We start from the raw sequence: 12272 nt of genomic DNA, 5'->3' as shown, positions 1-12272 counted from the left end.
AGCTACTCTTTCACTAGGTTGAGTGTGTCCTTTGATGTACAAAAGTTTTTAATTTTGATGTAGTCTAATCGATCTTTTTGGATTACAAAAAGATTCTTTTGTTGCTTGTGCTTTTGGTGTCTTATTCCAAGTAGTCATTGCTAAACTTGTGTTAGGAAGCTTTTCTCGTGTTTTTTTTTTAATTTATTTTTTTATTATGTTAATCACCATACATTACATCATTAGTTTTTGATGTAGTGTTCCATGATTCATTGTTTGCTCCTGTGTTTTCTTTTAAGAGTTTCATAGTTTTAGGTCTTACATTTAGGTTTTTTAATCCATTTTGAGTTCTTTATGTTTTGTAAAGTAAGGGTCCAACTTAATTATTTTGCAGGTGGATATTGTTTTCCCAACACAATTTGTTGAGAAGATTGTCCTTTCCCTATCGGTGTTGGTATCCTTTTTTTTTTTTTTTTAAGATTTATTTACCTATTTGAGAGAGAGAGAGAAAGAGAGAGAGCATGGGAGCAGGGGGAGGGGCAGAGGAAGAGGGAGAAGGAGAGAAGCAGACTCCCCGCTGAGTGTGGAGCCCTATGCTGGGCTCCAAGTGGGGCTCGATCCCACAACCCTGAGATCATGACCCCGAATTCGCAACCTGAGCTGAAATCAAGAGTGAGATGCTCAACTGACTGAGCCACCTAGGTGACCTGGTGTTGGTATCCTTTCAAAAAGTCTTTTGACCATATATGTGAGGTTTATTTCTGGGCTCCACAAGGACAAGTTTTTGAGATTATGTGAGGTTCAGGTGACAAATGTTACAAGAGGTAAGCCAGATCAGGTTCCCAGTTTGGATGACCAACTCCGGTGAATGGAGCATGGGCAAGGAGTAGAGCTTTGTAGCACTATTAGAGTCTTTTAGATCTCTTGAAGGCAGCCCAGATTTCATCTCAGTTGTGACCAGTTAGATGGATTGTGGTGATGCGGAATGGTCCTGAGAGGCATTGTGAGTGGAAGCCCTAAATGCTGTGAAGGAGGTGGTCTGTGTAGCGGTAGCATTATTAGAAGTGACCTTGGACACCAGAGGGCATAGGTACAGGGGCTGCATCTTGAGGACTTGTTTCACATGCTTTGTTTGGCTTTCACTGGGTAGCACATGACTAGATTTGTTCACGGAGGGCCTTGGAAAGGGTCTCAAAAATGAGGATGCCAATGGATACAGTACAGTAGACTGTGGCAATGCTGGCCAATGGAGCCAAGAGGTTTAAGTAAGTGGCCAGCTGAACCAGTCAATTCAAGTGGGAGATACCACATTTCAGATAAATGGGCATCCATCCTACGTTGCAGGCATCCAAGGAGCAAGGACCAAGTCTTATTCACTCTAGCACTGTCAGTGTCCCGCACAGCTTCTGGCACACAGTGGATGCTTAATAAATGTTTGAACAGAACTGAACATAAGCCAAGGAAATAGCAATGACTTTCTGAAATTAAAAAAAAACTCAATTCTTGGGATGCCTGAGTGGCTAGGTCAGTTGAGCGTCCAACTCTTAGTTTCGGCTCAGGTCATAATCTCAGTGTCATGAGACTGAGCCCTGCATTGGGCTCTGTACTCAGTGAGGAGTCTGCTTGAGATTCTCTCCCTCTCTCCCTCTCCTGGCTCATGTGCATGTGTGCTCTCTCTCTCTCTCTTCCCCCTAAAAATAAATAAATAAATCTTAAAACAAAACAAAACAAAAAAACCCCTCAACTCTTCATAGTTAGGAAGTTTCTTATGGCTAATTTAAATTATTTATACTGCAGGAGGAGTCCATCCCCCCCCCAAAAAGAGACAGACTTGATCATCCTTTGTAAAAAATAAAATAATCTATTAGTGATAGATTAAATAATTACCACTTGTTAAGCACCAAACATCTCCAGGCACCATGCCTCACATTTGATGTGCTTTGTATTTTGTCCTTGCAACAATCTTCAGGTGAGCAGTATCATCTCCAGTTTATAGTTGAGGACACTGAGGCTCAGAGATGTTAAGTATTTTGCTTAAGGTTACACAACCAACAACAGCAAAGCTAGGATTTATATCTAAATGGGTCCCATGTTTCTTCTCTGAGAACCCTGTTTGCCTGTTTCTACCTGGGAGCTACCATTCTCATCTTCGGTGTGTTCTTCTTCTAGGGTAAAGTAACACATTTTCTTCAGCTTCTAATCATGGCCTTTATAAACAAACTACTAATAATCTTTTATCTGTCTCTGGCCTTTCCCCAAGTTCTCCGGGTTCTTTGAGTCTGGCATCAACTCAGTCTTAAAAATACCATTCAATGGGGAAAAAAATCACAAGTTTTGACTTTAATAAAAGAATAGAATCATCTCCCTTTCCATTTTAAATCAGCCTAGAAACTATTAAGCACCTATTCACATATTCAGAAAAAAATCATTTTGAAAAAAGTGAACAAGTAAAAGGAAAAATAACCACCAGGAATCCTGGTGAGAGCAGGGTGATGTGGTGTGGTTTTGTGTGCTTCACACAGCCAAGTACGTGAAAAGGTACCAGGAACAGCACGGAGCACCTGGACTAAGCATTTTCTAGGTGCAAGAGCCCAGTCCTAGCAGTGGATGCCCCATAGTGAAGAAAGACCATAGGGTTCAGGAGGTGAAGCTGATCGAATACTGTGATGTGGAGTTTTAGTCTCCCTGTGGTCTAGAGTCGGGCAGCTCAAGGTGTGGGCTGTGGGCCGGTGCTGGTCTGTTTCATTCCCAGCCCGTGACAAGGTAAGTAGAGTAACCAAATAAATTAACATCTGTTGAATCTAATAAAAACCTTGGGCTTGTATATTGCCCATCTTTATTTTTTCCTGCTCATCCCTTCATTTCCAAACCTCGAGCAGGGCCTGACATGCAGCTGGTATGCACTGGCTGCCTGGGAGATCATCAGAAGAGATTGCTGGAGAGAGGGCAGACACCAGGAAACACAATGCCAGCAATCGGAGGACATCTTTTTTTTCTAGTAATTCATCTTTGTAAAGCATTGGTCTATGACAGGTTGCAAATGTGCAAAACAAAACAAAAAGCAACAACTGGTCCTTTACCTCAGGTAGTTTGAGAAGTGTTGGTCTAGAGCCAGTATTCGTTATGCAAGTGAATGTAGAGATGGTGCTTGGCAGAGTTGCTAGACCTCCCGGCCATTTATTTAGCAGTCTAGTAAAGATTTAAATATGGTAAGGTTCCCAGAATAAGTCACTGGAAATACCTTTGGAAACTCCCTTTGACTTTAGTCCCCAGGATTCCAACCATCTACATGTGTCAGTGCATACCCTGAAGATTCCATCCATCGCTGAGGCAGAGGCTTATGGACCCCAGGCGCTTCTAGGTAAATGCTGAAAAACTACTGCTGGCCTCTCTCTCTAAGCAGACTACTCAGCAAGTCACAAAGAGCATAGGAGAGTCCACTCCACATTGCTCCAGCCCCAGTAAACGTGGCATGGGTTGACTGAGCACTTATAAAAGGTTTAGGTAATTGCCCACTCCTGTTGTTTCTTGTCATGTGGAGGGACCCACCTGGTCTCTTTAGTCCTGCTCTCTTCATTCCTAGGAGAAGTGCCTCATAGAAAGTGAATTTGGGAAATGAATCAGGCACGTTTAACCCAGTCCTCCTTCACTTTCTCTTGGAAACTGGCGACTCTGTACAAGGCTATGCAGGGGCCGACCCCCAGGAGCAGAGTCCTGTGGCTGTTCAGCTGTGGGTCTTGATTCTTGGATTCAGTAGTAGGAAGGCAATTGTTCCCATGTCCCCTGAGCCATTTTCTCCAGTATCAGCTTCTCTCAGCTGGTTTACAGTTTGGGCCTCTCTCAAACCTCACCAAATGGCAGAGATTGTACATTGAAGCCTTGTCTCAGGCTATGCTAGCCTGTATTCTTCACTTGCCTTCCATTAATCTTCTTGCAGAGGATCACAGATCATGAATCACTCACTTGGTGACAACACTATATTGATACCTAATCTGTACCTTCTGCCAAGTAGAAGCCAGACCTTCCTCTGCCACACTGGTGAAGGAGGGCAATCTTCTGGCTCAGTCAATGCCCCTTTCTGCCTGTACTCCTCTGGGTATGTTTCTCCTAAAGTTGTGTCTCATCTTTCCAGGTTTTTGAAGATCAATAAACACACACTTTTTGACACATCATGATGGAAAACACAAGGGCTCTGGAATCAAAAGGAAGAATCAGATCAAAGTGAGTCTTTGCTCTTCTAAAAAGTATCAAGAACAAAATGTCTTACCAGCCATTTCTATGGTACACTTCAGGTAAACAGAGAAAAGCTCATGGCCTCTGCAGCCTTCCCATTTCCAAGGCCCAGTTAGGGCTCTTTCTTTGGCTCTTCCTGAGCTAGGCCAGCGGGCATTAAAGCTTACAGTCCATTTCTCTGAGATTCAGTTACAAGTCACTCTTGCTACAATTCTCTCTGACCTTGCATTTTTCTTTGGGTCACTGGAGCAGTTTCTGGCTAATCTGCCTGTGAACACTGCCTACCTTCTCTAAGCCAAAATGTGGCTTGCTTTTTCTTTTAGCCCTTCCTTATGGTGACTATCTATGCCTGGCTGAGCTGGAGGGATGACTGACCCTAGATTCTTTGTCACCAATACTGACAGCAGTATGCCTCCTCAACTAGACCTTGTCTATGCCAATAGCTTTATCTTTGTCTGTATTTTCCCCACCCCCAAATAAGGTATTATATTTGTGATATTACTTTATATTACAGATTAAGTCCTTAAAGAAAGTAGTTAAGATCTTTGTCAGTGTTTTTATTTTTATCATTCAACTTTGCTAGTCCAGGGGCACCTGGGTAGCTCAATCTGTTAAGCATCTGCCTTGGCTCAGGACATGATCCCAGGGTCCTGGGGATCAAGTGCCACTTTGCATTGGGTAGTGTGGCGTTGGGCTCCCTGCTCAGCGGGGAGTCTGCTTCTCCCTCTCCCTCTGCTTCTCCCCCTTCCATCTCCCCCCCCCCCCCCGCCCCCCTCGCTCATGCTCGCTCTCTCTCTCTCTCGCTCACACTCTCTCAAATAAATGAATAAAAATCTTAAAAAAAAACAAACAAAAAACAAACTTTGCTAGTCCAAACATACATTTTAATGTAAAAATGCATGAATATAGAAAAGTATAGGCTTCTGGTTTAGAAAGCCCGCCTCTTTGGAAAGCTACTGACCTCATAAGAAACTATGAATAAATTCCCCAAGGTAGGATGAACAGAAAGTAACTTCTACTCATATACAAACATAATTAAGTATAGACACAGTTGCATAACTAGAATGAAATTTAATGTAAATGTGCCCAAGAGAAGAAAGCACAAAAAAATTTATAAAACTTACATGAAATAAGAAAATGTTCAACTGGGTAATAACCAAAACTTCATTAACTCAGCAGTCTTGGGGACCTAGTGAGGTAGCACAAGCCAAATTCTTTTGGTGTAGCAGGTCCTTCTAGACCAGGCCAGGCAAGTGGCAGTGGATTTGGAGCAGGGGCAAGCCGGCCGCGTGGTACGCAGCACACTGTATTGTAGGTAGAACCCAGCAAACAGGGAATTCATTATTCTTGAGAGTTCCCCTGTGTACATGATCAGCTTCTGCCAGCACTTGGAGGAGAGATAACCCTATTAAAATGCCTTTTAAAAAGTTAAAGCTAAATGACTAAACATTAAAACTTTGAGGAATGGGGAAAGAAAAAAAAAACTATGAGGAAAACATCAGCTTGCTTATCCAGGGAATGAGCAGAACTTAATTCTCATTCCAGCATGGGGCTGCTGGGCACCCAACTCCTTCCACTCTGGGTAGAAAACAAATCCCCAAGTTGCTACTGAGCCAAACTTTAAAGGCCAGTCAGGAAATGAGCAGCACTCCCAAATGGGAAAGACTGGATCAGTGTTTTTTCCAAAGTAAACAAAAGATCTGCAAAAGTGTTTCCTTGCACTATTTGGCAAGAGAAAGAAGCACCTGGAGAGTGAGTTAGGATGAGAAACCATATAAGAAATGGGAGTAAAACAAGGATGGTTATAATGAAGCTTTGTCTCGCTAATCTCCAGAGCCCAAGTGTTCTATTAGGAAACAAAGCTGCAAATGAAGAGATAATCAGACCGGTTGATTAAGAATACATTCATGGAAAGGATAAATAGAATAAATACTTTTCTGGATCCTGAATTTCATCTTTCATTTGGATTTTTAAAAAACTTTAAAAATACCTTCTAGAGAGTCAAAGTAGAATATATACATTAAAATAAATGAGGGCTGTGGAGGAAGAAATATGAGCAATGAGAAAAGCAATTATCCTTGGAGACAGAAATTTCCTTGCTTCAATGCAGCATGTGATGCAGGCAATTTCAGTCATTCTCTTTCAGGTGATTTTCAGTGCGAGTTCCAAATGCTGCTTGAGGGGACGCGGTCTCAGCTCACCTGAGGGACTGGGACATAACTAAAGATGTATGGAGAGCTATCAGATTCTTTAGGCCAAACATTCTGTTGAGTAGGACAGCCTCAGGTGGAAGGCAAGTCACCCTTGGGAGAAAGGTAAGAGAAATGAGGCAGCAACTGCATAGTGTTGCCTGGGTTAAATACATAGCATTTACAAACCCCCCAAAACCAATGCAAATTACTCAACGGCATCTCATCATTAATTTTATGAAGTCACAGAGTTTTAGCTCTTTTTCCCAATGAGAAAGGCTTAAAGACTTGAAGGGTGAGTGCCATTCCTCAATGATTTTGAAAGAACCAATAATCATCAATACATAAAGATTAACTGAGAAAGAAAATTCATTTTTGCTTTTTCTTCAATGAGCTAGGAAGTGTCACATAAAGGAGCAATAGAATGAAAGAACTGCCATAGAATTTGTATAAGCGTAACAAAACTCATAGTTTCCCTGGACCAAACCCATCAGCCCAAGCTGGGGAGATGATGCTTGGGGGCTTTTTAGGAGGCTATCAATGGCTCACTTGACTTGGTAGGCAACATCTGATAGAAAAGCATATATTTTCTGGGGCCCAGGCTCAACTTAGTGCCTATCTGCTGGAGAAAATCAAAGATAAAGACGCAAATCCCTGGGAAGCCAGGGACACAGCTAACTGGACGCTATTTGTGACTATTTGAAGTCCATGAGTTCCTCGAGTATTGATTTTTTTTTCCTCCTTATGAAATGTTAACGTGTATTTTTATTCATTCACCTGCCTCTAGCTGTTCCTTACTAAAGGTTAAGTGGTTGTGAAACCACATGCGCTACAGAATCCAAAGCAGCTGTTTTAAACTCTTGAACAAGTAGTGCCTTGTAGCCCCAAGGGCAGCTGAGGGTGGGCTCTCTCTGACCATCTGGAGGTTTTAATGTGTTCCGTTCATCTCAAGCCAGCATGGCTTGCCAGAGTTGGGGTCACTGTGCTCGGAGACACTTCAGGAGGGTGCTCAAGGGGGCTGTGCTCTGCAGCCTCCTGGGCCTCTCCAGCAGGTGCACTTGCATTTTCAATTTGAGGCTGTTTTTCTTACCTTCTGCAGGCACTCATACACAGAACTGTTATTACTCGTTACTGCATGTTGCTGATTCATACTCAGAGGGAAAAGTAATTTTGTCTTCAACACCTCTTCCCTGTCATGTAAGGCATATGTTAATGAAAGACAGATTTTGGCATCCACTTTCCTCTGTAGCTTTGAAGCCACAATATAAGATTCATTATAAATGAAGATGCAACTGTTATTTTACTTCTATTTATATTTATAACAACACCAAAGCCATCTTGCAGGTACCTTTGTGCCTCTCAAATCCCAAACCATATTCCAAGAAATGCTCAACATTTTATGCTTGAATTGGCATTTATGTGGCATTAATGTACATACAATGTTTTAAAATAAAGATGTTTTCACTCATATTTTATTACTGACAATCCCCGAATTCACATCTTTTACATTATACTAAAGCCGAATCCCTTGGAAGACATTTTAAGGGCTTTTTCAGACTGCTTTTTTTTTTTTTTTCTGTAAGTGAGGAGTATGCAAGCGATGGGTGCTCCGCTAGCTGGCTCGCTCGCTCGCTCGCTCGCTCGGAGGGGAGCCAAGTGGAAGCCTGAAGGGGGTGGGGTGGGAGCAGAAGTAAACATATGCAGAATGCTGAAAAGAACTGATTGAAAGCTTTTCTTTGTCATTCCTCTCGGTTCCTTTCCTTCTTTTCCTTCCCAGTTTGTTAACTGTGGACAAGTGCAACGTACTTATTTCATAGAATCACTGGATCTAGAATGAGCTGTCACCTTGTAGACTGTCTCATCCAAACTCCTACCCATTGCTATAATTCTCTGCTTGATTCAGGAGCTCTTTTTCTTCTCCAGCAGCTTTCCCAGCATCATGTGAGCTATCGATTAAAAGTGCGCTGATGAGACTAGAGGTTTTGGAATCAGACAGTTGTGGATCCAAACTGTGGCTCCACCACGGATTGGCGGTGACATCCTGGGCAAGTTACCCCAAATCTCAGAGCCCCAGTCTCATCTGTTAAATGGTCTGAATAGAAATGAAGTCATAGGAGTTTGAAGATTAAATGAAGTAATAATGTAATATATAAAAATATTGTATATAAAAGACTCAGCACTGGTTGCTAAATTAAGAGTAGCTAAGTGGTTCACAAGGAACCAAGACCCATACTTTCTGTTTGACTCTGAGGCAATACTTTTCCACCATATCTTACTGTCTTTCTCACAGGGTCTCATAAAACCACTGAAAAAGTTTCTGTTGCTGGAATACTCTGTATGCTGCCTTGTAGACTGTAGATGTTGGTATTAATAACAATACCTCACATATATTCAGTGCTTTAGAATTTACAAGGCACTTTCACAAGTCGGGGAGGGGGGGAATACCCAGCCAACTTGTCGTCTACTGATGACTAATGGAGGCAGGAAGCAGGAGCAGCGGAGGCTCTGAAAGAGGTCTATTAGTGATGCAAATGTGAAGTTATCTGCACTTGTGAGGAGCATAATAAACATTAAAACCAATTAGAAGTAACCACGAGCGATATATTCAGGCTTCAGAACTTGGCTTTGAGGAGTTGGAAAACCATAGAAATACGGGATAGGAGTCTGGGGGCAAGAATTTAATCTACCTGAAGTTTAGCAGTCTAAATAAATATGGGTGAGTTTTCACATACTAACTAGAGTATAGTAACTATTTAGATTGCAGAATGGTAGAAACCTTGATGTGTTCATAATTTAGAGACAAAGCATATGGAAATGAGTCAAGCAAAGCAAATAATTTCTGAGAAGTCAACATTAACTGGGTGTTTCAATACGATAAATGTGTCATACTGAATGCAAAACTTTTAATGATAGAAACTGTTACCTTGACTTTCTTACAAACTTCTGAAACAGTTCTTCATGTGTGAGAGTTTTTACATTTGGAAAATGCTCAAAAGTGAATTTTTAGAAGTGGAGAAAAATGGAGGGTGCGTTTTTAATATAGAGTATTTCATTGTTTCTGTGTCGTAAGAAGACGAAGGAACATCTTTTTCTGTTAGAAAGAAAATGGTCCTTTTGAAATTCAGCTCCCTCAGAAGATGAATTTTTAAATCTTAAACTCTGCCTAACTAACGGGTCCTAGCTTTATGTTCATGAGGAAAAAATTAGAATTTTATGCAGCTATCAAATATTTTAAACTAATACCCAAGCAGATACATTTGCAACACTTCATGATTTTTTAATATCAATAGGCAATATTCCAAATCAGGGCTTTCTCTCCTTTTTTCCCCCCTCTCTGCCAAAAATCTATATTTTGTCTAGCAGCAAACTTTAAGTAGGGGGCTGATTTAGGTGGGCTAAGCAAGAGAAAGACTGACCAGACAAGTAGAAGACACTGGTAGAAATGGCCCTAACCGAGCAGCCATGTGGCATTGGAGGTCTATGCTAGACAGAGCCCAAAAGAGCCCAGTTTGTGTCTCACAGTCCAAATTTGGGTGATGTATTTTTGAAGTTTCTAAAGGTTAACTACATGCTATAATACGTTATAGAAAGACACAAAGCTGAATTTTACTGTGCCAGTCAAAAGCCTGGCTTGAATCTGCTATTTAGGACTGAGAGAGAGTACAATTTACATGTGTGAGAGTTAGAGAACAATTTTACCTTCTGTTGTTTTTAAAATCACCTTAGGCCATGATTTTTAAATTGAGACACAAGAAGATCTGCTGGGGTTCCCATAGCAACATTAACTTATCTAACTGCCCTTGTTGTATGTTATACTTTCGTGACTAGTTTGGCTTTTAAATGTACACTTTAATTATGAAATACAACTTAGTGAAGAGTCTCAGGCACATTTTAACTTCTGCATTTATTGACTGATGCCATGTAAACCGAAACCTTGATATTGTACTTCTGAGGAATTGCTACCAAGGCAAGTGTATGCAAAAAATCTTTATGTGGTCTTCCTTGCCCCGATATCTGACCTCACTGCATTCCATTCCACATAGGATGCCTCAATCTCTCTAAATATATTTATAACATGCCATGGGTAGGATACAACCTCAGATTGCTCCAGACTAGAGAATTAGAACCCAATGTGCCCTCTATTCAAGGCTGTCTGGCAGCTGACTCCCCACCCCATCTTTTCTCCATGATTCATCATCAGGAACGGCCCACACCAAACACACTTGTCTTCTCCCCATCAAGGACTAGCCTGACACCCACCGCCCCCCAGAACCTGATGCTCCCCCCTTCCTTCCCACCAGCTAATCTTTCTCTCTCTTTGGAACCACTATTGCTCCTGCTGTTTGTGACCGGGCAGCAACCCTCCTCTCTTTTTCTGGTAACAGTGTCTTTTATTTTCCTTTGAGGAACTTTCCTCGACTCCATACATTCAGGTGGCACCGTCAATGAAGCTGCCCTGCCCCAAACTGTCAAGAGATGAATCCATGACCCAAGTTGGACCAATCACATTCTTCCAGAAAACGGAATTTTACGTGAATTCAAAACGGAAAAACAGTGGGAACTGAATTTTTCCAGTGGTGGTCCTTTAAGAGATTGTCCATTTCTTCCAGATTTCTGTGGCTCATAACCAAAGTGTGCTAGCTAATAAGTTCCCTATTTGAGTACCTGCTTATATATTATCTGAGATTGTGATTTAGAGGCTTGGGATGTGCACATTTTGCTTTGCCAGCCAGATCCTATCTATGCTCTCTGAAGACAGGGCTGGGTCTGTATTTACTGTATTAGTCCATATAATTTAGCACAATGTAAGTACTCGGTATATGTTGTATAACAAATGGAAAACCAATCTCAGAAACTCCACTTTTACAAAGTGCAATTTGCAAGCCAACTTATATCCTTTTTGAGGCAAGGTGGCAATAAGAATTGTCTTGGGTATAACAGTTGTCTTAAAGGGAGCTTACAACAACTTGTACACCTAAGAATAGCCTGAAAATAATCTTAGCATGGGTCATACTTCCCCAATTTTAGGAAAGGAAAGAGAAACTAAAATTCTATTTCAGACATTAGTCTCTGAATTAAAAAAAAAAAAGAGTTTTGGGGAAAACAGACAACAAGAACACAAACAATTCACCTAGGCCTTGTGACTTGCCAGGGAAACAAGGAGTGCTCCCTCCCTGGTATCAGATAAGAGAGGAAGAGAGTTTAACTGTGTTAGACTAACGCATAAACAAGTGGTTTTTTTGCACTTCTAAAAAATGGCAGGGTATGGTTTCTCAGAATCATCTGACTTATATCAGTAATTTAATTGAAAGCTTATAAAATTCAAAGTACAAACAAAATGGTTAGACATAATAAACCCAAACAAGCTTGAGCATATTAAGCTTTGAAAACACAGAATATGGTACACTTTTCCAAATCATTTACGAGTGCTTAAACAAAAGAGCTCACCTATGATAAATAGCAGGATATACAAATTCTCTTTTCTTCTGATTGTCCTTTCAAAAATGAAAGATCTACGGAAGTCTTTGTACAGTGTAATCCTCTGGTTTGTACCTTAACATAGTACATAATTCAGCCATGAGAAAGGAGTGAAAATACCAATTTAGAGGTTTTTTGAGTCGAGTATAATGGTTTCTGGAATTTGCCTTGAACCCACACTCGGTGCATTTTCACTTGTTTTTTCCTATTCACTTGTAATCGACGATCAACCAGATTTTGCTTCTCGTCTAACCCAGCCTTGCAGAACATATTGTGGACTTCCCCTGTGAGACAAAAATGGCAATCAAGTGTATATGTGACAGGGGCACGGTGGTGGGGGAGAGGAGGACAGTCAGGGACAATGGAATATTAATGGAATGACTGACCATCTAA

The 12272-nt window shown here is 41.2% G+C and overlaps 1 protein-coding gene across 5 annotated transcripts in view; it reads right to left on the bottom strand.

The window, feature by feature from the left end:
• Positions 1-1872: 1872 nt before the first annotated feature.
• METTL8 (methyltransferase like 8) overlaps positions 1873-12272 on the bottom strand; it is a 94486-nt gene continuing 84086 nt past the window's right edge. For 4 of the 5 annotated variants that reach the window (XM_032408282.1, XM_032408296.1, XM_032408289.1 and 1 more), the window contains one exon: positions 10703-12163. In XM_032408282.1, coding sequence (XP_032264173.1) covers positions 11973-12163 — 191 coding nt within the window. In that variant the 3' untranslated portion in view covers positions 10703-11972. Of the gene's footprint in view, positions 4172-10702; positions 12164-12272 lie in introns of those variants that run through there. The other variant, XM_032408310.1, reaches the window with a different exon arrangement.

The sequence above is a fragment of the Phoca vitulina genome, unplaced genomic scaffold (genome assembly GCF_004348235.1).
Source record: "Phoca vitulina isolate PV1807 unplaced genomic scaffold, GSC_HSeal_1.0 scaffold1, whole genome shotgun sequence".
Classification (NCBI taxonomy): Eukaryota; Metazoa; Chordata; class Mammalia; order Carnivora; family Phocidae; genus Phoca; species Phoca vitulina.
This window is presented reverse-complemented; position numbering and strand designations above follow the sequence as displayed.